Source organism: Leptomonas pyrrhocoris (assembly GCF_001293395.1).
Source record: "Leptomonas pyrrhocoris isolate H10 chromosome Unknown, whole genome shotgun sequence".
NCBI classification, from domain to species: domain Eukaryota; phylum Euglenozoa; class Kinetoplastea; order Trypanosomatida; family Trypanosomatidae; genus Leptomonas; species Leptomonas pyrrhocoris.
The window spans coordinates 254,443-279,461 of NW_015438364.1; the positions used below are offsets into that span (position 1 = coordinate 254,443).

The 25,019-nt window shown below is 58.5% G+C and overlaps 11 protein-coding genes across 15 annotated transcripts; all 11 read right to left on the reverse strand.

The window, feature by feature from the left end:
• Window positions 1–117: 117 nt before the first annotated feature.
• Window positions 118–2,008, reverse strand: ABB37_04631 (putative flagellar radial spoke protein; the record flags this gene model as incomplete). Its single annotated transcript, XM_015802373.1, has 1 exon — window positions 118–2,008. Exon 1 carries the CDS (start codon window positions 1,882–1,884, stop codon window positions 118–120), a length of 1,767 nt encoding a protein of 588 aa, XP_015658817.1. The 5' UTR covers window positions 1,885–2,008.
• Window positions 2,009–2,790: 782 nt separating this feature from the next.
• On the reverse strand, window positions 2,791–3,524 carry ABB37_04632 (putative mitochondrial hypothetical protein; the record flags this gene model as incomplete). Its single annotated transcript, XM_015802374.1, has 1 exon — window positions 2,791–3,524. Exon 1 carries the CDS (start codon window positions 3,202–3,204, stop codon window positions 2,791–2,793), a length of 414 nt encoding a protein of 137 aa, XP_015658818.1. The 5' UTR covers window positions 3,205–3,524.
• Window positions 3,525–4,545: 1,021 nt separating this feature from the next.
• Window positions 4,546–6,748, reverse strand: ABB37_04633 (putative RNA-binding protein; the record flags this gene model as incomplete). Its single annotated transcript, XM_015802375.1, has 1 exon — window positions 4,546–6,748. The coding sequence occupies exon 1, from the start codon at window positions 6,544–6,546 to the stop codon at window positions 4,546–4,548; it is 2,001 nt and encodes a 666-aa protein (XP_015658819.1). The 5' UTR covers window positions 6,547–6,748.
• Window positions 6,749–7,630: 882 nt separating this feature from the next.
• ABB37_04634 (putative mitochondrial hypothetical protein) lies at window positions 7,631–8,865 on the reverse strand (the record flags this gene model as incomplete). The annotated part of the gene is made up of 1 exon (XM_015802376.1): window positions 7,631–8,865. The coding sequence occupies exon 1, from the start codon at window positions 8,444–8,446 to the stop codon at window positions 7,631–7,633; it is 816 nt and encodes a 271-aa protein (XP_015658820.1). The 5' UTR covers window positions 8,447–8,865.
• A 704-nt stretch (window positions 8,866–9,569) lies between these two features.
• On the reverse strand, window positions 9,570–11,863 carry ABB37_04635 (hypothetical protein; the record flags this gene model as incomplete). 2 transcript variants are annotated; one of them, XM_015802378.1, is made up of 1 exon in its annotated part: window positions 9,570–11,863. In XM_015802378.1, the coding sequence occupies exon 1, from the start codon at window positions 11,748–11,750 to the stop codon at window positions 9,570–9,572; it is 2,181 nt and encodes a 726-aa protein (XP_015658822.1). In that variant the 5' UTR covers window positions 11,751–11,863. The 2 variants fall into 2 exon arrangements, with proteins under 2 accessions (XP_015658822.1, XP_015658821.1); XM_015802377.1 differs by having other exon boundaries at window positions 9,570–11,832.
• A 586-nt stretch (window positions 11,864–12,449) lies between these two features.
• On the reverse strand, window positions 12,450–14,588 carry ABB37_04636 (hypothetical protein; the record flags this gene model as incomplete). The annotated part of the gene is made up of 1 exon (XM_015802379.1): window positions 12,450–14,588. The coding sequence occupies one exon, from the start codon at window positions 14,586–14,588 to the stop codon at window positions 12,450–12,452; it is 2,139 nt and encodes a 712-aa protein (XP_015658823.1).
• Window positions 14,589–15,699: 1,111 nt separating this feature from the next.
• Window positions 15,700–16,804, reverse strand: ABB37_04637 (putative mitochondrial elongation factor ts, putative (EF-TS); the record flags this gene model as incomplete). 2 transcript variants are annotated; one of them, XM_015802381.1, is made up of 1 exon in its annotated part: window positions 15,700–16,804. In XM_015802381.1, exon 1 carries the CDS (start codon window positions 16,528–16,530, stop codon window positions 15,700–15,702), a length of 831 nt encoding a protein of 276 aa, XP_015658825.1. In that variant the 5' UTR covers window positions 16,531–16,804. The 2 variants fall into 2 exon arrangements, with proteins under 2 accessions (XP_015658825.1, XP_015658824.1); XM_015802380.1 differs by having other exon boundaries at window positions 15,700–16,595.
• Window positions 16,805–17,546: 742 nt separating this feature from the next.
• ABB37_04638 (hypothetical protein) lies at window positions 17,547–18,254 on the reverse strand (the record flags this gene model as incomplete). The annotated part of the gene is made up of 1 exon (XM_015802382.1): window positions 17,547–18,254. Exon 1 carries the CDS (start codon window positions 18,228–18,230, stop codon window positions 17,547–17,549), a length of 684 nt encoding a protein of 227 aa, XP_015658826.1. The 5' UTR covers window positions 18,231–18,254.
• A 678-nt stretch (window positions 18,255–18,932) lies between these two features.
• Window positions 18,933–20,419, reverse strand: ABB37_04639 (putative peroxisomal targeting signal type 2 receptor; the record flags this gene model as incomplete). The annotated part of the gene is made up of 1 exon (XM_015802383.1): window positions 18,933–20,419. The coding sequence occupies exon 1, from the start codon at window positions 20,052–20,054 to the stop codon at window positions 18,933–18,935; it is 1,122 nt and encodes a 373-aa protein (XP_015658827.1). The 5' UTR covers window positions 20,055–20,419.
• Window positions 20,420–20,996: 577 nt separating this feature from the next.
• ABB37_04640 (unspecified product) lies at window positions 20,997–22,050 on the reverse strand (the record flags this gene model as incomplete). 3 transcript variants are annotated; one of them, XM_015802386.1, is made up of 1 exon in its annotated part: window positions 20,997–22,050. In XM_015802386.1, the coding sequence occupies exon 1, from the start codon at window positions 21,723–21,725 to the stop codon at window positions 20,997–20,999; it is 729 nt and encodes a 242-aa protein (XP_015658830.1). In that variant the 5' UTR covers window positions 21,726–22,050. The 3 variants fall into 3 exon arrangements, with proteins under 3 accessions (XP_015658830.1, XP_015658829.1, XP_015658828.1); XM_015802385.1 differs by having other exon boundaries at window positions 20,997–21,900; XM_015802384.1 differs by having other exon boundaries at window positions 20,997–21,846.
• A 524-nt stretch (window positions 22,051–22,574) lies between these two features.
• ABB37_04641 (putative U3 small nucleolar ribonucleoprotein MPP10) lies at window positions 22,575–24,707 on the reverse strand (the record flags this gene model as incomplete). Its single annotated transcript, XM_015802387.1, has 1 exon — window positions 22,575–24,707. The coding sequence occupies one exon, from the start codon at window positions 24,705–24,707 to the stop codon at window positions 22,575–22,577; it is 2,133 nt and encodes a 710-aa protein (XP_015658831.1).
• Between the last annotated feature and the right edge of the window lie 312 nt (window positions 24,708–25,019).

A 25,019-nucleotide genomic window follows, 5' to 3' on the forward strand; every position in this document is an offset into this window, starting at 1 on the left:
TCACCATCAATTCTATCTCCCCACCCCCACCCCGGGCGCGCCCATACGGGATGGGGGACGCGAGAGACGCACAAGTCTTCTTCACTCTTCACCCTCACATTGCTTTTCTTATTGGACTCATTCTTCGTCTTCTTCGTCCTCTTCGTCGGCCTCCTTCGCGGGCCGCGGCGGCGGAGGGGCGTAACGGAGCTCCTCGTCCACGGTGCAGTCCCGCTCACCGTCAAACTCGCCCGGCTTCTCGGCGTACTCGTCGCAGCAGGGCGGAGGTAGCGGTGGGGCGTAGTAAGCCCCTTGCAAGTCCTTCAGTCCCGTGCCGCAGTACATCATCTGGTACGACGCCCCAGGTCGGCCCGCGGTCGTCACGGCGTACGTCGCGGCGCCGGGCCAGAGGAGAGACTTCGCCACGTACACGGCCGTGGTGCTGCCCTCGCCCAGATAGGCCTTGCGAAAGGTCCAGGCTGGGATGTGCGCCCGACTGTGACCCGGGTAAGTGAGCGCCGCATCCAGGCTGACGGAGGAGAGAAACGGCGCAATCATCTCCGGCGCCGGCGGTGGTGGCGGCGGTGCGGCTGCCTCCCCGCCCTCGCCGTCGTCGCCGTCCTCGCCCTGTACGTCTTCCTCCTCCTCGGGCGGCGGCGGCACCGTGACACGGCCGCAGTTGAGCACCGTCGGAGCGATGTGCGCCCAGCCCTTTGCCTGCATCAGCTCCTCCTTGGCGTAGCCCCTAAACCACCCCTCCACGGCCGCCACGGCCTCCGCGTCTTCGTCGTCCGGCTGCTCCTGCGGAATCAACGGGGGGACGGCGGCGTAGGCCGGCACGGAGGTCGGAGGCGGCCGCACCTTGCCGTCTTCCTCCTCCTCCTCCTCCGGCTCTGGGATGGCGCCCTCCGTCGTGTACATCTGCGTAGGAGCGATGCGGCAGGCGCTCGTGATGCGGGCGATCTGCGCACGTAAGTAGTGCCTCTCGCAGCCCAGAAAGCGCGGGTGGCCGTGGACGGGGGCATCGAGATTGCCCGAAAAGCGGCACCGCAGCTGACGGGCTACCGCGACGTGGTGCGGCGCCACATCGGGCAGCCGCGTCCACGTCATCGGGTCGGCGCTGGTGGAAACGTAGTAGCAGAGGCTATTCAGGCCAGTTCCGGCCTCCTCCGCTGGGGTAGAGGGACGTGGTCCGCGGCGGGGACGGCGGTGAGCGGCGGAAGTGCAGAGAACATCGGCGACCTGCGACACAGGTGCGTGCTCGTCGCCGTCGCCGTCGTCCTCCTCTTCCTCCTCGTCGCCGTTCAAGGCAGCGATCTCCTGCACGCGCTCCGCATCCACCTGGCACTCCGCCACGTAGTAATCCGCCTTGCTGCCCGTCACGACGCCCCAGAAGCGTACCGAAGCGAGCGGCTCTGCGCGGATGAGCTGGCGCAGACCGACCAGCAGCCGGTACGCGTCGCTCGGCGGCAGACCCAGGCCGACCTCGTTGAAGTGCCTTTGCTCGGTGGTGACGTCGCTGAGGGTGCCAGGGTGGTCGGCGAGGTCCGCGCCGGGCTGCCCCTCTTCCATATCCGCCATGTCCTCCTCCTCCTCCTCCTCGCCGTCGGCGCGACGTGGGCGACGCGGTGGCTTCGGTGGTGCGAGGGCGGTGTTCGTGTTGGCGGCCCACCGCGCGTTGCTGAAGGAGTCGGCCGGCGCCGCGGTGCGGGCGGTGGGACGGGGATCGGCGTACATCACCCCCTTCATAGGCGGCACCGCACTGCCGGTCAGAATCTGATTCGACGCGGCCTCCATCGCCTCCAACGCGTCGGCCGGACGCTCACGCACCACCTGCGCGAGAACTTGCGTCATGTGTCCCCACAGAGGGGAGTGGCGGATTTCGTCCGCGCTGACACCAGCCATCGTGCGCTTGTTTGTTGTTTTGGGGGGTTTATTGTTTCTTTACCCTTTGTGTGTGTGTGTGCTCAGCCCACTAACGACTTCAGACACGTTTGCAGCGAGCAGAAGTCTGCAGTGTAGATGCTCCTTTAATATTATTATTATTACCCGTGATGAAAGGAAGCGGGAGAGCGTATTGTCGGCGACGTCATGGGCAGGACGCACAGGAAGAGAGAACAGCAGGAATATTAAAAAGAGAGAAAATGCATATTTGCATTGAGAGACAATCCGCTGGAGAGAAACAACGACGTCTTTGAAGACGGTAAACTGGGCGTCTTCGGCAGCGCGTAGTGCACCGGTGTGTGACGCAGTCAAGGCGCGTAGAGTCCTTCAAAGACAAGAAAGAAGTCAAGAATGCCACCGCCTAAACGTCAATGTGTATTCGCCGCTTCTTGAATGACAGAGCGTTGGTGATATCTTTAATACTGTTGGTTGTGGATCCTTCTTGAATTCTTTCTTCGTGACATTGCGTTGATTTTGACGCTCATTTCAAAAAAAAAGAAAAAAGAAAAACTGTTGTGAATGAAAATCCCCTCTTCTTCTTTTCTAATACACGTGCCGCTGGGGAGAAAAATATATATCTCGATAAAAAGGTGAGAGCGAATGAGCAGCATTCAATAAAACGCAATGCGGACGAGTCGGTCACCTCCGTCAGAAATCTCCCTCAACAACGAAGAAAGCCTTTGGTGCAGATAAAAACCAGTTTGGCTCTCACCACGAAAAAAAAAGAAGAAGAAAGAAGACTGTACAAATGATCCACGCACACCCTTTATCAGGTTTAGCACCTGCCGTGCCTCCTTGCACCAGAGAGGCATCCGATACTAGCAAGCAGCAACAATAAAAGCCCTTCTCCACCTCAAGCCAGAACGATTACGTTGACTTGGGATCTCGCAGCACGTCGAACTCACGGTTCGGGTGCAGCGGCTTCTCCAGATTGCGCAGCGGCGACTTCCACGCGCGGTCACTGTCTAACACCATATAGTTCTGGAAGTCCTCGGGCACCGGGTTCACGCGTGCCTCGTACTGCATCTCCGACTCGTATCCCAGCAAATTGTGAATGAAAGAGTCGTGGCCCATGCCCATGTAGAGACAGCAGGTGACGAGGAGACCGAGGCCAAAAATGCGCACCGGAGCCCAAAAAAAGGCCTGTCTGCCCAGCTTATTGCGATCGGCTCGGGTGTCGTTAAAGCGGACCTGCATGATGCCGCGCCAGCTGCGCGTGCGGCGTATGATGGGGCGCGTGGTGAGCGAGTTGTACCGCGAAAAAGCACTCTTGACTGCCATCTGCGAAACGGAACTCCTAAAGTTGTCTACGCTGGTTATGAATGATGTCCAACGCTTTTCTATATGCGCGGTGCTGCTGTGAAGAAACGGAGAGGGGAGAAACAAGAAAACAAACTTGAAAAATCGGTGATGACTCCAGTGAAAACGTGTCTGCGTCTTTCGCCACCTCAGCTGAACACCTAAGTCAAAAATCAGCTTAAATGTGAGGAAGCAAAGAGAGAGAGCCCCGAAAAAAAAACAGCCAACAAGCGCTTTTTCTTCCGACCCCGTCCTTTGAAATTGCCACCGCAGCTGATAATAGTCGTTGCCAAGCGCTTTCCTTGAAGGCGCAAAGAGAGAGGAGGGAGGAAAAATGTCGAAAAGATTCTCGGAAGAGAGATAGAGGGAGAGGCACAAACGTAAGATTACCAACGCTCACAGGCACAGAAGAAAAAGAAGGCGAAAAGGGAAAAGCGGTGAAGACGCGAGCCGCGAAACACGGACATGAAACAAAACACTGCGGTCTTTTACATCGCAGTGCAAGGCTGCTCTACAGCAGCAACATATCACATACGGTACCTTCCTTCAAAAAGTGATTGCCACTTTTATTTCCTTCTCTTTTTTTTTAATCGACGGTGGCGCCGCTGCCCCTCAGAGTTAAACATGAGTCTTTACGGTGAACAAGAAGACCGATAAAGCCGCCGTGCTTCCTTGGCGTTGTTTCTTTCCCGAGAAGCCTCCGTACCTCCATCGCGTGTGTGTGACTGTATGTGTTTGGTTGTTTGGACTCTCTGTAACACCTTCGGAAGGCCGTTAACTTAATTTAAAACAAAACCTCGTAGAAGTACAGAAGTATTAATCGACAACTTGAATACGCGCGCCAGAGCAATTCGCCCTCTACTATTACGTGTTAAAACTACGATTGAGTCATACAATCGTGGAGTTGAAAACAACTCTTTTCGCGGTTCCCAGACCTCGTTCCACAGCCACAGAACTTCCCGGCAAAGACGGCGAACAGTAAGGAGCAGGGACAGGACGACAGCACTTACCTCCTGCTCTTCCCCGCCTTCGCCTTGGCGTTCTTCTTTGCCTTCTTACCAGACGGCGCACCCGTGCCGGACCTCGTCGCGGCAACAGGGACCGTATCTGCGTCGTAGAAGTGCTCCTCATCGTCGTCATCGTTGTCCTCCATGGCATGCGAGGTGATGAGGGTTATGTCATCGTCTTCATCCTCCTCCGCAACCTCAGCTGCCTTACCCTTGGCTTTTCTGCCCGCCAACGGCTCCGCTCGCGCGCGCTTCTCTGCGGGCGCCGACGCCGCAGCAGTCCTCTTGTTCTTCTCCTCCGCCGCACGCTCTCGCTTCACCTTCTTCTTCTTCTTCCCCTCTTGTTGGCCGCCACCGCCGTGTCGTCCTCCTCCGCTTCCTCTTCCTCTTCCTCAAAGTCCGGGGCGGCGCCCATCTCCGCCGCCACCGAGGTGCCCCTGAAGAACGTCTTCTTGTCCTTGACACCGTAGCGCTCCATGAAAGCGTCCTCGTCGTAGTCGTCTTCGGCTTCCGCTGGTGGCAGCTCCGCCGCCAGTGGCACGCTCGCCGCATCACCGCGGTCGACGCGCAGCACGCACCCGCGCAGGCGCGAGCCGTGGTAGCGATCCAGTGCGTAGGCCGCGTACGCAGGCACGGCGAACTCGATGTGCGCGATGCCGGTGGAGAGGTGCGTCTCGGGGTGCACGAGGATCTCGCACTTGCGGATGGCCCCGCACGGGGTAAAGTGCTGCCGCAGCTGCGACTCCGTCACGTCCTCGCCAACGTTGCCGACGTAAATATCCTTCGGACCGTCGTCCAGCAGGTTGTACTTCTCCGTCCGGCCGGTGACGTTGCTGCCGGCGCCCGACGCTGATGCCGCAGTGGCCTGGACAGCGTTCTCGCGACGCCGCACCGCGGCTGAAGAGGGAGTGGAGGTGGAGGGGGCAGCGGACGACTTCACCGGCGCCATGCCGAGTGGGACTACCGTCAGCTCCTCCTCCTCGTCCACTTCGTGGCTCGCAACGGCGGCCGGGTTCTTCGATGCACTGGCACCCCCCGCTGCAGCCGCAGCCGCCGCTAAGCCACCACGTGAGGGCCCGGTGCCACCGTGGGAGAAGGGAAGCGAGCCGGGCGCTGCTGCCTGTGCCGCGCTGATGCGGCGACCTAAAAGGTGAAACCCGTCCAAGAAGGTGATTGCCGGCGCCACATCCGTCTCGGACTCAAAGGTGAGAAAGGCCTTGCGGTTTTGCGAGGTCATCTTGATCGCCTCAAGCTTCTTCTCCAGCTGCGGGGCGACGTCGCGTAGCACCTCACGAATAATCTCCGGCTGGGCCACCTTGGCCAGGTCCGTCAGCAGCACCTGACGAGTGAAGCTGTCCTTGCCCATATCCTTCATGCCGCCAATGTCCTTCATCTTCTCCAGGTCCTTCGGCTTCGGCTCCTCGACGCGCAAGGCACGCCCCAGGAACTTGCGTCCATTCAGCACACGCACCGCCGTCGCCACGCTGTTGGGCGACTGCAGAACGAGAAACCCAAACCCCTGGCCGGGCTTCTTGATGAGCCGTAGCGGCTTGCCCACCTTCCAAGCCGCCGCGAACTGCAGCACCTCCTCCTCCAAGGTCGGCTTGCCCGGCTCAGGGGTGTAGGTGTAGGGCAGACCGTCAAGGAACACCTTCGTGTTCAGCTTCCGCGGTAGCTCCGTGCCACTATCAGTCACGGTGGTGATGACACGGGTGGGGCCGTCGCTCTTCTTCTCCTCGCGTGCGTCTTCCTCGGCGTTGCCGTCGTCGTCGTGTCGCGGGGCACCACCGCCGCGTGCAAAGCCGCCGCGGCCGCGCTGCTGGGCGTACGCCCCACCGCGACCGCCCCGGAAGTTGCGATCGGCGCCGCGGCCGACGGCACCACCACGACCAACGCGAAACCCACCGTCGCCACGACCACCGCGGAAGCTACCGCGACCGCGAGACAGCCCACGATCATGTCCACGGCCGCGGTCCTCGCCTCCGCCCCCGCGCGCGGAGCTCGGTGGCACAAAACCGGCGTGACCTTCCTCCTCCGCTGCAGCCGCTGCACCACCGCTGCGGCGCGCACTCACAGCCACCGGCGGTGCGTCATCGTCTTCACCGCTGCGGTGGTGTTGGTGGTGGTGATCCGCGGTGGCACCTTTGAGGGAGGAACGACGCGGTGCGGAGGTGGCAGCGGGCGACTCCTCCTGCGCCGCCGCAGGGGCCCCGCGAGAAACAACCGGGAAGGCGGGAACGGCGGAGGTGCGCTGGGCGGAGGGGTGTGCACCGCGACCGCGACCGGCACCGTTGCCTCGACCCCGTCCACGAAACATAGAGTTCAAAAAAGAAAAACACGAAGTAAGATATATGTGTGGCGAGTCTGTGAGCTTGATGCGCGTGAGTGAGATAGCAGTTCGACACTACGGCAGAAAGACTAGCCAGTGTTACTTCCGTGTGCGTCTTGCAGTGAGTAAAGCAGCACGCTAATAACGCGCACACGCACACACAGGTTCCTTTGTGTGTTGGAAAGCAAACTGAGCAGCGCGCAATGCACGGTGCAATGGGAAACGCCAACGCACACAACCAATGAAAACGAGAACACCAGGAGAGAAGGAAGGGAAGAGGGAGATTGAAAATAACTTAAGAAACGAAGAATCAACTTGCAAAACGCAAAAAGCTGTTCAGGCAATGATACGCTGACGATGATGGTCATTTCTCTGGCTAACATGGTCTTTGATACACTGCATATTATTCGTCGCCATCAACTACATTGCTGTCCTCCTGCACGAAGCAGCATGTGCGCTTGTCAACAACCGTTATCTGCCTTAAATAGAAGAGCCGTGCATCTTGTTCATGCATTTCGTTGAGCCTTTACCTAGAAACGACGGAGTCGGTCCACTTGCGTGTTGGCACGCACACCATGCAAAAAGAGAAAACGAAACGAAAAATAGCGTGATTGATTTTGCCCTGAAGAGAGCTGCATCATCACCATTTGTGCCTGCGTGCGACCCTTCAAGCCTTGCGTTTGCTACGTGATGAACACGCTATTTGCTTTTGCGCACGCACAAACACACGTAAACACCGTACAAGAAAAAAGGCTGCGCAGTGTGTGTGTGTGTGTGCTTTGAAAGCAGAGCCCACCAGAGACGGAGGAAATAGAAAAGAGAAGTGCTGACAACTCAAAGAACAGGACTTGACCACAACAACACAAAGCACAGGCAAAAAGTAAGATCGAAGTAGACGACGGCAGCGACAAGCGGACAAGGAAGAAAAAAAGGGCAAAGTCAGCACACGACGTAGGCAAGAAGAACAACGGAGAAGAACATGGAAGACGCTGGTCAACATGGCCAAGTATGTTTTTTTTTTGGTAGAGATACGAAGGCGTCACCCCCTCCCCAGACACAAACACAGTGCACCTCACCAGTTGCCCGCCTCATGCCACGCGCGGAAGTTCGACACATCGACAAAGAGCGGGTTTGTGGCGTCCTGGTTGGACCACGGCTCGTCCGCGATGGTGTCCAGCATCAGCTTCGTCACCCGCTCCACCGCCAGCCGGCCCACACGCCGCTCGTACTTGTTCACATCTGCGGCTGTGTCTAGGGCGTCGCACAGCCGCTCCGCCAGGCGCCACACCATGGCGTAGGAGATGTAGTTCACCTGCATCTGGGTGCGCAGGAAGGGCTGCGCCATCGCCTTGACAGCCTCGTTGTCGTGCGCCACCTCGCACGCCTGCGCGTAAAATTTTTCCCACTCACTGCGGAACTCGGGCGTGCATGGTTTCTTCATGGACGGGAAGTCCTTCAGCACACGACCCCACCAGTGCTCCTCCATCGCCCCCTCCTCCATCAAGTCCTTCAACACCACCGCCGCGTCCTTCGCCGCGGAGGCGGCCAGCGGCTCGGCCTTGTGCGTCGCAATGCCCCGCAGCGGCTGGTAGTGGTCCTTCTCCAACGGACTAAAGCCTTCTACGTGAAAGATGTTGGAAGCGTCGTAGGCGATGCCGTTGGGGTTGCCGGTAAGACTGGCTGCGGCGCTGGAGGCCTTGTTCACGACGTACCGGGTGTTGTCCACGCGAGGGAGCATGTCGCCTTGCGCGTAGGCCTGCGTGCGGCCGGTCACTGTTGCCCCCCAGTACTCGATAAAGCGCTGCTGCGAGTAGACGCATGCGAGGGGACCGGTAGCGGTAGTGCTGCGCCTGCGCAGCGCACTGGAGGCACCCGTGCGGAGTAACATGGAGACAAGCGGATGCACTTGCGTACCGGCGTGTGGTTGGAAATACGAAAGCGGTTGGAAGCACTGCGCAGGGCTACTTCTCGTTAAAGAGGAGCCGGAAGTTGAAAGGCTGAACGCCGCTACACAAACCTTCTAGAGTCAACGATAAATGTATATAAACACAAAGAGCAGAGGTGCGTAGAATGCCGAGCGGGAAAAAAACCTGTATGTGTGTGTACTTCACTGATTGCGCTACAGAACAAGAAAAGTGACTAAATTGCTATAAGGCAGCACTATAAGGGAATACAAAAGAAGAAAGAACCTACTAAAAGGATCGACTAAGAGGACGAGTACGTGGAACTGTTTCCACCACGTATGCTTTGTGTGAGCGATGGTGTACCTGCGTGAGGTGACAGACAAGCTATCGCGATGCGCACCGCTGTCGCGTAAAGTCACAGACTCGAAGCAAGACACAAAATTGTGTAGAAGGAATGAAGGGAGTAGCCAACGAAACCCAAAATCAAAAAGGTTGCAACCGAACTTTGCCTTTGTTAGACAGCCGGCTTAATCGTAGCGTTCGCCGTCGGTGGACGCTGCCAACGTTGAAGCCCAAGCGCACGCAGCCACCCGGGAACGCAAAAAGGGAAAGAAGTTTTCGCCCACCACTTCCGCTTGCCAGGAATAAAAGGGGCTGTTCAACGGAGGAAATCCGCCGCCATTAACAAGACACAATCACGACATCTCCATATCGCCAGATCAGTGCTTCAGCGTTTCCTCGTTCACAACGCCTTTTTTCTGTGTTTATTGGTCAGCCGACGAGCCGTGCCAGCGCCGTCGTAGCCCCGTATTTCCCCACCACGCAACGCATGGATGTACTGTGCGTTGCCACTGCATATTCAAGAGACAAAAAACGGACGGAACAGAACAAAAACAACGGCGTACTTGTGTGTGCTTTGTACATCTTAATCTGCCTTTTCCAGCTGGAAAACAGATGACTTTGTCTTTTCTACATAAATATCGGCTTTCTCGCACCATGTTCCGATAAAACACCACCGCGTCCGAGTACGTGAGACAGACGAGACCTTTGTGGGTACGCATAGGTGCGGGAAAAAAACTTTTAAGAGGCTTTCTCACCATCAAGCAACTAGCGACGACGCTGCCCACCACGGCCTGCTGCCCCCGATGCGCCTGGGCTCGGTAAGCTCTCCGCGGCAGTGGTAATCCGATCCACACGCTTCTCCACGTCAGCCAGCGTAAAAACAACGCCAGAGGGCAAGGGGACGGCAGCAGCTGCATCTGCCGAGAGCATTAGTTGCCCAAGCACGTTTGAATTGGAGTTGGAGCCCTTCGCAGCACCGGCAGCATTACTACTCTTCTTTTTGCGTTTTGAGGAATCCGGCGCTGATGCTGCGAACGCCGGCGTAGAGTTGGCCATCGGCACTCCTTCCCCTCCTCTTCCTTGGGTGCTCGCAGACGCGGAGACGGCATCGCCGCGACAAGGACGAGCGTTGTGGCTCACGGTGTCCAGCAGTCGAAGCGCGAAGGCCTTTTCGACGTGCACGCACCCCTGCGCGGTCAGCGCCGCGTCGCGGTCGGCGGCTGCGGCTTGCTTGGCGGCCATCAGCAGTGCCTGTCGCTCTGTCGCCTCCTCGATGCCCAGCGCAGCAAGCGGCAGCTCGTACCTGGTGTGGAACAGGCTCTCCTTCTCCGCTGCGCAGTCGTTGTAAATACTGTGCTGCGCGTCCACTTCGTTTTGAAGCTTCGTGGAGTAGAAGGCTGAAAGCGGCGGCAGAAAGACGGGCGGCACGTCCTCGACGTACACGCACAATGGAACTTCCATCACCGGTCGCAGCGGCTGCCTCACCGGCGTGCTCGAGGCGCCGACCAGCACCAACCGCCAAAGGCGTCGGTGCATCACGGTGGAGCGGGTAATGAACTCCACCACTGCCGCGGCCTCCGTCATGGAGAAGAACGCCGGCAGCGTGGCGTCCTTCTCCACCTCCGTGTGGACGTCCTCCATGAAGGTCTGCTGCACCAGCGGAAGAGCGGCCTGTGCCGTTTCCAGTGCCGCCAGCGCCTTCTGCGTCGTCGCCTTCTGGCGCTTCTGCTCGAGGGCGGCTAGTTGCACGGGGTCCGGCACCTCCCGCACCACCGGCTGCCGCTGCTGCACCGTCTCGATGACGCGTACGACGGTCGGGCAGGTCTGCGTGCACAAGACGTCTTGCAGCGCCGCTGACACCCGGCTCTCCCAGGCAGCATCGTTTTCTTCTTCTGCGGCAGCTGCCTCCGCCGCCGCCTCACCTTCTCTTTTGGGGGTTTCCGCCAGCACCTGCAAGGCCAGCACGCTGTCCAGGAGGAGGCACTGCGTCTGCGCGGCGTTAAACTTCTGGCGCAGCGCGAAGATGAGCACATCCTCCATCCACTCTAGCAAAATATCCTGCTGCCCCTCCGCATCCTCCAGCTCCATGTAGAGAGCTGCGGAGGCAGAGGTCGGCATCTGGGGCAGGACACCCGTGGTAGGAGTCCATCCCGGAGCCGGGGGCATCTGCGCAAAGGCGCGCCGCGACAAGAGAATATCTGCCAGGCCCTTCAGCTGAGCGCTGTCGGTGATGCCTCCGTTTCCTTCCTGTCTGCTCTGATGCTTCGCCTCCGCAAACAGCGAGGAGGACGGCAATGGCCATCCAAATGCGCGAGCGAGCCCCTCACGCAGTAGCTTCACCGCCATTGCGGCCCCCACCGGTGTAGCGGGCAACGTAGCGGAGAACAGCTCTTTGCTGCCTCGCCTCCCTGGCGAGGATGCGGTGAGCGTGCCGGAGAGGGTGCCGGAGAGGATGGAGTTGCGTTGTGCCGCCCCGGTAGAAGACTGCCTGCTGCTCCGCCGCGACGGCTTCGCGGAGGCGGCGTTCGACCCGACGGCGGCCGACGGCACACGACCCCGCCGCGGGGAAGGGCCGCCCGTGGTGCCACTCGTGCTTTCGCCCAACGCGACGGTCTCTACCTCGGCCTCAGTGCTCGGGTGCACTTTATCATCTTTCTCCTTAGCCTGAGCAACAGCAGCAGCAGACGGCTGTTGCAGCAGTGTTGTCCGCAGCTGCCCCGCGATGCGGCGCTCAGTTTCTAGGCGTAGGCGAGTGACGCACTCGGTGAAGTCATCCCCGCAGACCCCGCTCGAGCCGGTGGAGCTGGTGACGCTGTGCAGCGTAGGCTGGTAAGCGAGCGCCGCGCACTGCTGTAGGGCGGCTACGTAGGAGAGGGAGTAGAAGGAGGCCTCGGCAGCGGGCGCCTCGACGATGACTCGTGAAAAGGCTCCCTCGCTAGCGGCCATTGCTTTGCTAACTCTTCCTCTCTCTTTTGATTTGGTCTACGAACAATAATTGCCTTGGATGCAGAAGGAGAGTACCGAGAGCTAGAACGCGAAAAAAAAACCTCGAGTTGCTCTGATGGAATCGATAGGGCAGAGGAGGGAGAGGGAGAGGGAGAGGAAGAGGCAGGTACGGACAGGTGAAGCAGGTGAACGTAACTTCACCGCGTTCTCTCCGTGTAAAGAACGCAAGGGACATGTGTCCGTGCAGCCAGCGCAATTCCGCGCTCTTGTCCTCTCTCCAGTTCGGAAGAGACTACAAACACGTAGAGCGACTTCCAACAGCAAGAGGGTATCCATAGAGCCCGTTCACACGCAGCTGCTGTGCAACCTCCATACACGCATCATTCCCACACCGCTCTTCGCGCAGGGCCGAAGGGAAAACGCGGCACTTTTCGAAGCCGCTCTTAAAGACACTTCTTTAGGTCGTTTCTGCAGTGCAACGACGACACACCGTCATAACCGTCTGGGAATGAGAATGAGTCGAGTAGAAACGGTGCTGCAGAGAGTCACGTAAGCGGGCCGCCACGCAGGACTTCTCTCCATCTACGATACAACAATGAACCGCCAACGCAACAAAGAAAAGGGTGCGTTCTACGAAAAAAAAAAACAACAGTGCGAGGCGCCCTACTGGGGTCCGCTGCTCCTCCTCCCCCTCTCCCCTTATAGCTCATATGCCTCGTTCAAGGTCGAGGCGGAGATAATCGCACTCGGCACCTCCGACGTCTCGCGCAGCGCCGCGGCAGCTACTGCAGGAGCGGCCTCGGTCGCAGCACTCTCCATTGTCGGTGACGTGGCGGTGGTGATGGGAAAATACGCCGACCCGCCACCCGCCTCCAGTGCGGTCGCGTCCTCGTGCTGCTCATCGCGGGGGAAGAAGATGCGCTCCAGCTGCGTCGCATCGAAGCCGAGGCCGCACGCGGCGGACTCCAACCGCACTCGCACCGCGTCGCTGAGTGGAGGGGCGTGGCCCTTGAAGTAGACGAGGCTGCGGTAAATGGCGGCGACGGCGCGCTTCAGGAACGACTCCTGGTGAGACTGCGCCTCTGCCTCCACCTCGACTTCTTCGGCGGAGGCCAGCACCTCTTGCAGCGGGTTGGGCAGGAAACTCAAGTCGTTTTCTGCGCCTTGCAGCTCGCGTAGACCTTCTAACAGCTGCAGTCGTCGCTGACTCGTCGACAGACTCGCCATGATCGGGTAGAGCTGCTGAAGCTGGCGCTGCGCGGTCAGGAAGAGTACGTGTTCACGCGTCGTGATGGTCACGCCGAGCTGCGCACACGCCTGCGACACGTGCCGCTTCACCGTTGCGAGGGTAACGAGGGAGTTGCAGCTGAAGACGGCCCGATTACCCCCGCCGCCGCTGCTGCCGGCCTCGGCCTCGTCGAGCTCCACGACCAACGTGGACTGCAGAAAGTCGCTCACGAAGATGTGCCGACGCGTCGTCGCACGGTGGGGGATGTCCGCCAAGTCCGGCAAGAGCTGCCCCATCCACTCCAGCACGTCCTGACCGAGGAAGTTGCCGAGCACGATCCAACGCGACATCGCCTGCAGCAACTCCGGTGCGAGGGCCGCCGAGCTGTCGGAGGAGACGCGCACGTACAAGGGGAGTGCGTAGAGAGGCACGTACTTGACCTGTGCTGTCCGTGGAGCCTGTCCATTGTAGGCGGTTATCTGCAGCGTGTCCGCGACGACCTCGTCCGCCCAAAGGTGTACTTCCACGCGCTTACTCCCGTGCTGCACTGGGCGGATGGTGGCGATGAGAGGGGCGGAAGAGGAAGCGGAGAAGGCGGACGTTGTGGCGGATCCTGCTGCTGGGCGAGTCTTCACCACCGCACTCTTCGTCGACACAAAGGTCAGCTGCGAGTTGCACCGCACCATCGCACCTTCTAAAGGAACATCAGCGAAGATCACTAAGGAGAGCATCGGTGCGGCCTCAAGAGGCGTGAGAGTCACCGTCAGCGCAAAGGTGGCGGTTACCGTTAGCACAGGAGGTGCCGCCGCCTTGGCAGCTGGAACGGCGGGCGCCGCATTCATTTCCTCTGTCCTTTGTGCAATAAGGCGGCGAAGCTTGGCAATCTCGCTTTGCGTGTCCTCCTGCTTTGCCAGCAGCGCCGCCTGCCGGTCCGCCGCATCTGCCGCAGCCGCCTGCACGTCCTCCTTCACGGCGTCCGTGTCGAGCGTGAAGGCCACAATCTGTCCACTATACGTGTGGACGAGCACATCGGGCTGCTCCGGTGCGCCGGTAATGACACCACCCGCTACACTCGTCACCCGCTCGCCGACGCTGCCGGTCCACACCAGCGCGAGAGCGACGGACTCGACCGCCGTGTTGGAGGAGCGAGTCAGCTGCAGGGCAAAGACGTTCACTGTGCCATCGTCGCAGCCCACCAACAGCTCATCTTGGCCGTCAGCGTTAACGTCCGCCAAACCGAAGCTGGTAATATTGCTGCTGCTGCTGCCGCTGTTTGGCACGGAGCTTCCAACCCTGTGCAGCCCGCCGCTCTCTTTCACAGTCAATACCCCAATAGACCCGGACTGGGTGCCGTAGAAGAGGAGCTTCTCCGATTGGAGAAAGACTAACGTGGTAAGTGCCGCCTCGCAGCTGACTTCTTCTATCAACTTGTTGGATTGTATAAGGCGCAGCACGCGATCGTTGCACGCCAGGCAGCAGATGTACTCCTCCAGCTGGCGCTCTTCACTATTGGACGTTGCGCTTGGTGTGACGAAGACACACATGTCGTTCACCCGATCGGGAGACAAGTAAAAGCCCATTTCTTTTGTTTCCTTCATGGTGGTCACCATAAAGTCGCCGGCAATAAAAATAAACGGCGTGTCGATCGCCAAGGCATTCACCCTCTCCGTCACATTGGTGTCCACGGTGAAGAACGGCTTGCCTTTTCGCGAGTACGCGTGCAGCACGCTGCCTTGGATAAAGAAGAGTTGATCCGAGTAGAGAGTCGCAGCGGCGATCGTCTTCTTGCCTTGTTCAGCGCCACCACCCGGCACGACCGTCTCCGGTGTCTCGAAGGCCACCACCGGCTCCAGCCGCTTCCCAATCGAGAAGACCCTGAAGAGGCCGGTGCTGTCACCGACGGCGACGCGCTGCTTCGCTTTTTTGCCGGCGGGGTAAACGAGAAGACACCCACGAGCGGTCGTGGAGCTTTTGGTGAGCGCCTGCCGTTTGAAGGTCAGTGCGGGGGGTGCTGCTAGGGACGCGATCGGAGGGGAGGGGGGGGGCGGGCAGCAGTGATCGCACTAGGCAGACAGAAAAAGTACTGCAGCGATGATGATGATGAAATGTAAAAGAAAAAAGAAGATGGGAGTGCTAATGGAGGTGAGCGCAGGTCCATCGTCAACATCCGACACGGGAGCAAGAATTCAAAATGAAACACACAATGAGTGTGGCGGGGCATCTGTCTTGCTTGCCGCTTTGCGCTCCACGCAGCTTCCGGCCAACGCGGGGTGGAGCGGCGGGCCCTACTTCCCTCTCAGCTACTTTTCCAAATGCCACTTAAGCAGCCGAAAACGCAGGAACGAAAACGACCCCTTCGCGCCGCGCTACACACATCATTTTTCCTGTTGACGCCAACTTCCTTCACAGTCTCCATATTTGCTTGTGTGTTTTTTTTTGTTGGCGGAGTAGTTGGTACTCTTCCCATTCTTGTTGTCAGCCGAAGCGTTTCTTGTCCGGTCCTATCGCTGCGCCAGTCCTAATGCACAGCCTTTTAATATATATATATATATATATATATAAGTGAAATGTCCTCAACAGCGCACGTCAACGCCCGTTAAGACGACAATAAAGCGAGAGAAAAAAAAACGGAGGCGAAAGCGGACCTCGACCTCCCAAGGCTCCATCCTCTCCACCGCCACACAGTGACCCACACATACACTTCGATTACAGGCATTTGCCTTAACTGTGTGGCTCCGGCGCCGTGTGTACCACCGGCTCCTTCCCGAATTCCTGCACCACGCTGCTGCTGAACTTCAGCCTGTGCTGCTTCAGCCACTTCCCCACCGTCTCCGTCTCGCTTCCAAAGAAGTTCTGGTGGGCGTAGTTGCCCTCCGCCCCGGAGGTGGCGACGAAGTGACGGCCCACCGACGTCAGCACATCCTTCGAGATCACCTCATCTTCGCGCGTTTGGCTCACCGCGACGAGGCCAACAATGCGGCCCACATCCTCCGTGTTCAGCGAGCCGTGGGTGTAGCTGCCAATGAGCAGGTGCTCCGCCGCGTGCGGCGCGGGACGCAGGGGCACGACGCTGCGCACTCGAACATTTTCGCCCAGCACCGCAATGCCGGCCCGCACCTCGTCAACCATGATCTCGCTCAGCTGCTTCACCGCCTGCTCGGGGTCCGCCAGCACCGTCCCCTTCGTCTCATCGAGCAGCCCGCGCAGGTGATCGCGGGCCTTGATGCACATGCGCTGGAAGTGGTCGCTGCGCGCCGCGAAGTCCGTCTCGCTGCACACGGTGATGATGGCAGCCCCACTCGCCGGCGTCGAGCCGACGCAGCTCACTACGAAGCCGTGCTCCGTGACGCGGTCGCCCTTTTTCATGGCACGCGCGGCTCCCCGCTTGCGCAGCGCCTCCATGGCCGCATCCATGTCCCCATCCGTCTCCTTCAGCGCCGCAGTACAGTCGGTGATGGGCGCCTCGGTGCGGTAGCGCAACGTCTTGACGAGTTCCATGAAGGCCTTCTTGTCTGTGGGCAAGGCTAGGAAGTAGAAGGTACGGCGCAACATGGTGTCGTTGGTGGTGCTGGGGCCGGTTGCTTCTGTGTGAGCAAGACAAAAGCTTTATGACAAGCTTTGATACAATTTTGGGGTGTTTGTGTGAAGAAAAGAAAGAAAAGAAAGAAAAGAAAAAAAAGGTGCGAAGAAAAAGGAGCAAGGAGGTCTTTATTAATGCTTTTCGATAGCAATGCTAGGCCGAAGAAGAATTCCTTTCACCTTACGAGTCAGAAGCGCAGCTCAGGACAGCACTTGAAGGGCTCAGCATGGGGATTTTATCGCTTCCTTTTTTTTTTTGTAAAAGCACGAAGTACAAGTCTCGTAGTGTGATGCGCGCAGTGAGTGCGAAGAGAGATAGAGGGGGATACAAAGAAAAGACTGTGTAGAGAGGTTAGTGTGTTTGGTCGGCTGCGTTGCAAAAACAGCGCGGTGGCTGCACAAAGGCAAAAAAAATGTAGACAGCGTAGACGCACCAGCTTGCTCACAGGAGAGGAATGAAAGCAGCGCAGCGCTTCATGTGGTGCCGATGCTCTTCAGAAAGTAAGCCGCCCGTCTTTATCGACTGTACAGACACTTTTCTGTTCACCGACTTATCGAGTTCACTTATGCATTTCAAGAAAATATATAAACAAATATGTGGGGTTCCAATTAGTGGGCAAAGCAAACTCAAAAAAGAAGATGAAGTAGGCTATTGAACATTCCGACAGTCGCTGTCGTTGGTGATGCGCGCCCCCGCGGGGTGGACTTTGCCGCACGACGCCGGCAAGCTCCGCGTCGTCACACCAGAAGAGCGCACCGTGCTGCAATTTTGTGAACGCGTTCAGCACCTTGTGATTCAAGAAGCGGAAAAAGAAAAAAGCGAAAGGCAGCAGAAGAGCGTAAGCAATCCATTCTTGGATCATTGCTAAAAGGGAAACGCTTCTTTTACATCCCGGCTTTTCAAAAAGAAAAAGAAAGGCAGTGCTCCGACAAGGTTATCGCCATATCCTTCGGAAGCTGCTTGGGCATCAACCGGACACGAGCAGACATCACGACAGCTGCGGTTGGACTCGTCCTTTCGGGTCGTATTTTGCCTCCAGAAGCGCCTTCTCCGCTGCCGCCGGCGCGTACACCTCATCCTGCAGCAGCGCCGCCCACGACCCAGTTGGGCAGCCGGCGGCTATCCACTCTTCATAGGAGTTGGGCGGGGGCGGCAGTGCCTTTTCGTCCTCATCGTCGTTGGCGCTCCTGTCCCCAGTTCGAAGCCGCGGAGAGGCCGAAGGGGAGGAGGACGTCAGACTTTGTGCGAGTTCCGCGGTGTTTCTTTTGCGCTGCATGCGCTGGGCGTATTGCGACTGCCAACGCGTGTTGACGTCGCTTTCCCCACCCATTGATGCTCGCAGAATCCCCGTCGCGCCGGCACCTACGGGGGAAGTGCTCGTGCCGGTGGGAGATTTGTCTTGCTTCGTCATGGGTGATGACGCGCACCCCTCCCTGCTCTCGTCCATCACCACATTCGGTTCAGCGGTGTAGCGGTGCAGGTGCGCAGCGACGTCGTAGGTGGTCAGCCCTAGCAGCTGGTCCTTGCGCCGCTGTGTTTCGTTCTCGAGTCGCGTCTTGTGCCGCCGGTCCTGCACGTTTAGGTTGAGCTTGGGTGGGCCACTTCCGTGTGCAGCCGTTTTCTTTGACGCCCGCGTTTTCGCGCGCGGGGAGGAGGCGCGGCTGCTCGACATCGCTAACGACAAGAAGATGTCGACTACGGATGGCAGAGCACAAAAGGAAAGTGTAGCGAAGAAGAGAGAGATGAGGAGAGCTAACGTCAGGGCACACACACACACACATATATATATGCAAACAAAGTACTGCTCGTGTTTCTTTTGTCCGCATCACACCGGACAATTTGGCGAAGGCTACGCGCAGCTCCGAATGAGACGGCGCAGTAGTGGTACGCACATTCCGCCTCAGTCAGTCACTCTTTGCTATTACCAACGAGAGGGTAAGGGAAAAGGAAAGAAGAGGGCGCAAAAGCGTTGCTGATGATGCAGAGACGCCCCGCTTCGTTTTCTGTTTTTTTGCATCACGCGCCGACAGAGACGGCCTTCGGTTTTCTTTATTTACCGCTCGCGAAGAGCGAGACCCATAACAACTCTTAGAACAGAAAAAAAAATATCTTTTGTTGCCGTCTCAAGACGCGTGTTAGTATAAGGAATGACCAGTTCGAAAAGCCCACCGCCGGAGGGCACCGGCTTCCACCCCCCGATGACCGAGGACTGACGCCAGCATTAACGACGAAGTTGGGTTCGTTTTCTTTTTTGTTTTGATATATCGACCTGCACAGCAAGTCGTTGCCGCCGACCTCTCCCAACCCCCACACGCATACCCTGCTGAGTGTTTCATTAGTATATACTTGTACTTGAAAACTATTATTTTTGTGGCTACCGAGGTGAGCGAGGAGAGCGCGGGGGAGACATGGGCATCGGCATGCCCGGTGACGGCAGCCCCGGCAGCACCCGCGTACGTGGGCGCGGCACACGCGGAGGCGGCATCGCAGGTGGCAGCTGCTGTGCCGGCGGCGAGGGGGTCGGGTTCTGCCCCAGCGACCAGAAGAACGCCGTGCCGTCGTAACTGGTCGAGACGATCGCGTTGGGCGCCGCCTGCGACCATTCCAGCCCAACGACAAACTCGCGGTGGTGCTGGTAGCGTGCGACCAGGGGCTGCTGCGGCTTCGTGAGGTCCCAGATGCACACCCGCATGTCGTAGCCGCTCGACGCGATCATCGACGAGTTCTGCGTGGAGAAGCGCACACGGCGGCAGGCCTGATCGTGGCCGGGAAACGAGGCGAGCGGCTGATTCGGCCGGCGGGCGTCCCACACCCGCATCGTGCGATCGACGCCGCCGCTGGCGAAGATGTTCGGATCGCGCTTGCAGAAGTCGACGGAGAGGATAATTTGGTTTTGGTGTGCCATCTGCGTGAGGACGGAGCGCTGCGGCGAGCGGGTGTCCCACAGCTTCCACGTGCCATCGCCGGAGCAGGACAAGATGGAGGACGGGCTGTGCGACGTCGTGGCGACCTCATAGACCTCCTTGAAGTGCTCCTGCATGGTCAGGATGGACACCTCCGGCTTGGCGGCGCTGTACATTTTGATGGTTGTGTCCCAGCTGCTGGAGTAGAAGGTGTCGCGGCGACCCGTGTTCCAGGCGACACAGGACACCTCGGCCTGGTGCTCCGCGTTGTGAATCAGCGGCATCACGCAGTCGCGGTTGGCGCTCATGCCGACGTTGTACACCTTCACGCCATCCCCGCAGCCCGTCACGACGATGTTCTGGTCCATCTCACTAAAGCAGGCGTCGAACACGCCGTCCGACGTACCCCAGCAGCCGAGGAGGGAGACCGGGGTACCGGCCTGAAAACCCGGCGCTGTCTCCACAATGTACACCTTACCCGAACCCACAATCCCGAAGTGCTGCGAGGCGGAGATGATCATCTGCGTCGGCTTCCATGGGTTGCTGCGGATGTTCTGGCCGGCAAAGCCGGGGTGCATCTGAAACGAAGGCATTCTTCTCCTCCTTGTTTTGAAGGTGTTGTGGTGTTAAAACAACGATATTATTGCTATAATCGACAACGGACAGAAATATATATATATGTATATGTATTTGATGAGGTGGAGGCCTTCACAGCTTTCGCTAGCGAGGTGGGTAGAAGCTGCGTTGCACTGTATTCGCTTCCTTGTTTCAATATATATATATATTTTGATAATTACGTTAACGCTTATTTAAATAACTTGCTGTAATATAGAAAAAAAAGAGAAGGTACGCAAGAGGGAAAAAAGGGGGGAGGCACTTAGACGTCGCGGTCCGGTCGGCGCAAGCCTACTTCTAAACGTCCGTACACGAGAACGTGCGAGTGTGTGCTGCCGCCAACTGACGTGAAGAGTGTACGGCGGAAGACGTCGAAAACCGGAAAAAAAAGAAGAGGAGGGAGCGAAGAGAGCGTGAGGGAAAACCACCAACCAGCCACGTAGAAGTTGCGACGATGCTGTCCGGCACGACGTCCACTCCTTTACATCTTCTCTCTGGGGTGCAACCACCACAGAGGAAACCGTTGAAGTGCGTTGCTTAGGCAAAGCACACACAACCACATCCCGCACCACACCGTGCGAAATGATTCCTACGATTTTGGCTCTCCTCTTGCTTGGAAGCGCGTCTTATATCGTATTGCTGGGTAATTCTTCAAAAGGTGGTGTATGTGTTTTCAGCAAAGGGTGAAAGTAGAAATGTGCACCGCTGTCTCGCGGCAGCAAAAGCACCAAAAGCGGGTCCGGCAGTTTCAGGAAACCTAAAAAGAAAAGGAGGTACACGTGAAGGAAGAAGAGAAGAAAAAAATGTCTCTTCAGCAAGAAAAGGACTAAAAAAAAAAGATAATGCCTAGCCGAGGCCGTTGGCAATCCAGCCGAAACTGCGGCATCAGTGCGGCCTCCTGTCACCCAGCACAAGACTCCTTACGCTCCGCGATACATGAACTCCTCCATTGACCGCTGGCGCTTCTGCCCCACCTCATCGCCGTCCGCTTGCTCGCGCCATCGTGAGGCGGACGTGGAGGTGGCAGAGTGTCCTCTGCGCGACTTCTCGGCGTCGGCATCGGCCGCCTTCTTCGCCGGCTGGCTCATCACCACTACGCTGCTACCCGTACTCTGCCGCTGCGATCTCTGACTAGCGCTGGTACCACCACTACGGCGGGGAGAGGGAGATACCGTGGTGTCGTTGCGCGGCGCAACAGCTGCGAGCTGCTCACGTCGCGTCGCGGATCTTTCTGGCTTTTGTGAAGGCCTGGCAGAAAACTTCTCCTTTGCCTCCTGCTCCTCCCCCTCGTCCTCGGATATGAGCACGTACTCCGTCTCCGCCTTCGCTTTCTTCGACGCGGACGGCGCGCCGGTGCGCCGCTGAGCCGTTTCCGCAGTCCTTGAACGGTGCAGCTGTAAGAACTGATCGCGCCAGCGTGGGTTCGAGCTTGGGAGAGGTGCAGATGAGCTGGCGGCGGCAGATGTGCCCGTGAGCGCGTCGCTATACCGCGCGAGTTCGTCGTGAGCGTCCCAAACGAGGCGGGGTGCGGAGTCACCTTCTGCGATCCACGCCTTCGCGGGTTTGTCGCTCGTGTAGTGGCCCAGGCACAACTCCATCTCCCTGTCCGTGAGCACGGTGTCTGCCGTGGCTGGAAGGAAAGCACTCATTGCAGCGAGGAGACGCGAGGAGACGCGAAACAAAACAAAAAAGAAGGAGCAAAAAGAAGAAGGGCAATGCCACACCAACTATTAACTCAATCGTCCGCAGTTGTGCATGGTCTCCGTTTGCTCCTCAAAGATAAAAAGTTTAGAGACGCGTTGTATTGGATATAGAGAAGTCACCTGCAGGAGTACGGTGCAGGATGGAAATGAAAAGCATCGGACAGAAGCAGAAAAGCGCACCCGAGTAGAGAACAGGCGGCACACAGGCCGGCGCGGACAGCGAAACGCACCGGCATTCCGCCCGCAGACGGACAGAAGTAAAAGCCAGTTCTTTTTTTTTGTCGAACATAAAAAGGAATATGTATGCTCGGGGGGGGCAAAGAAAACGGTGGCTTACTAAACACGCACACACTCAGCTCTCAACTAGCCATCACGATAAAACTGCGGCACACGATTTAGGTCGGTCCCAAGATACGAATGATCTCCCTTTTCTTTGTGCGTCAACGGCTCATACAAACGCGTGTATGTTCATATCAGCGTCGCTGCACTGCTGCGTGGCAGCTCTCATGCGAGGGTTCTCTTTCCTTCTTACCGCAGGGCCTTAAATGGCAGCGGCAGCATCGCATGCCTTATCAGGTAGATTCCGTTATACGCTGTGTGATTCGCCCAAAAATGGGAAATCGCACGTTTAGAGTTACATAAAAACGTCAATTAATCGCAGCAACAAAGGAAAAAAGGCGCTCTCTCTGCCAAGCAAGAAAACGGCGTTATTTTACTCTCCCCTCCGTAGAGGCGTGAAGCACAGAGAAGAAAACGTGAAGTGAAAACACGAACGTTCGTCACCGCTCGCGGCAGCTACTTCCCCTTCGCATCCTTCGCCACAGCCTCCTCCTCACTCTTCTTCCTGCGAGCCTCCTTGCGCTGCTTATCGCGGTCCTCCTTGCGCTCCTTGTCCTTTTTCCCCGTCTCCTTCTTGGCGCGGCGCAGAGCGTGACGCTCCTTCGGTGTCAGCTCATCTGTGCCAACATCAGCGAAGCGGTGTGACGAGCCGCGGTACAAATCCTGCGGGGCCAGCGCGTTCTCGCGCGTCGTGGCGAAGTTGCCGACGTTCTCGATCACCACCGCCGGGGCCTGATTCTCCACCGCACGCACGCGGGCGTCGAGGTCCTGCTGTACCGGCTTCGGCGTAAAGTGGAAGTTGCTGAGGGCGTCGAGGTGCTGGGCGAGACGTTGCCACATCTGAATAGCGCGCAGCTCGTCCTTCTCGATTTCGGTGAGAGGCTCCGCGCTTGGGGCACCAGGCCCGCCGGCGCCCTCCTCCGCCAGTCGCTGCTTCTCGAGGAATTCCTTCTCGTAGAGGTCCATCAAGGACATCTTCGACTTCTGCGCGTCGAGGGCGGCGTCGTACTTGGGCTTCGCGATGTCCGCCTCCGTCGACAGCGTCGTCTTGCGCTGCACGTCGTCGAAGTTTTCGTCCTGGATGCGTTGCCGAATGCGGTCCTCCAGCTTTGCCGTGAAAGCCTCCGTCACCACGGGTGTCGCCTTCATACCGTACTCAAACTCGAGATCGTCGACTTCGAGCAGCGCATCACGCTGACGTTTGTTGGCGGCCGTCTCGCCGGTCATACTCCAGTCCGTGCCAAACAGCCGCTTCTCCTCCATCTTGCGCACCATGTGCTGCTCGCGAAGACGCTCCTTCTGGAGGTCCGAGAGGTTCGGATCGCGCAGAGCTGCCTCCAGCTCCTCGTCCATCTCCTCCTCCGCCTCTCCATCCGCCCCACCGTGGTCGCCGGTTTCGTCGCCAAAGCCGTCCTCATCCTCGAAGGCGGCCTCGTCGCCGTACAGGCCGCCCTCCGCCCCTTCGAAGTCGCCGGCCTCGTCGTTTAAAATGTCACCCTTGCCAAAGTAGATGCCGTCTCGCTCACTGTACGCGGCGGCATCACCGCCACGTCCGTCCTCGTTGGCGGGGTCGTCGAGCTCGATGTCCTCGGCGAGGCCGGGGTCCTCGTCCTCCTCGTCGCCGACAAAGCCCCGCCCATCGTCCTCGAAGTCCTCCCCGTAGAGCTCCTTCAGGGCTGCCAGCTCCTCATCCGCATCGTTCTCTTCCTCCTCGTCATCGGCGTCCGCCATGGCACGCAGGTTGCGATCGCGGGTGCGGCGGTCGCCTGCCTTCTCATCATCGTCTTCGTCTTCCTCCGCCTCTTCGTCTGCGGCCGCCTCCTCGCGCCGGCGACGACGTGATGTGCCGCGGTCCGAGTCCTCGCCGTCCCAGTCGTCGTCGTCTTCCTCCTCGTCGTCTTCATCGAGGTTGCTCTTGCCGAACGCGTAGCGCCACGCATCCGCGCCGTCGTCGTCCTTCTTCGCCTCCTTCCCCTTTGCCTTCTTCTTCGCCGCCTGACGCTGGAGGAGGTCCGCGATCTCCTCGTCGAGGTCGCTCTCGTCCAGCTCGGAGGTGCGGGTGGAGAGGACGTCGTCGGCCGCCGCACCGGAGCCGCCCACACCACGCAGGTCTTCGTCCTTGTCTGAGGCATCGCTGGCATCGTCCGCATCTGCCTTCTCTTTCCTCCTCAGCTGCTGCGCTGCGCGTCTCCTCTTGTTACCCTCTTTCCTGCCTTCCGTGCCATCGCCGTACAGCTTCTCAGCCTTGCGCACACCCTCTTGGAGCTGGCGCAGGACGGGCCGCAGCAGCATGCTCAGCTGCCCCCATATCTGCTCCGTCGTGATGTGGCGCTCCCTACTCGTTTCGATCGCATTCGATGCGAAGCGCAGAGCGGGTGAATGCAGCTTCGTCGCTAGAGAGTAGAGGGCAGCGAGGGAGTCACGAGAGACGGCGTCGCCGCTGCGGCGCGATGCGACGAGATGGTCGAGGTGGCTACTCGTCAGCCGATCCATCACGCGAACAGAGGAGCGAAGCTGACCGCCAAGCTTCACCGCCTTCGCCGGCGATGACGCGGTGGTCGTTGTGGCGGCGCAACTCTCTGCGAACATCCTAAACTTGAGCTGAATACTCTGCTGTTGTTGTTTTTACAATACACGTGATCGTGCGGAGGTGGGGTTAGATAGGTGTTGTCTGCACGCAGCAGCAGACCCAGATCTTCTTCTTCTCGAACCTTGCAAACAGAAGAGCGATGTAGGTCAGCAATTTCGGTTTCCTGAGCTCAACTCCGCTTTTCCTTTTCAACACAGTAAGTGCTGAGCAGCAGGTGTATAAGTATATCAGAAAAAAAGAAAAAGGAAGGACACAAGGATTCATAGTAACGGAACCAAAGCTGGATGGCAGACACGCAGTACGTTGCTTGG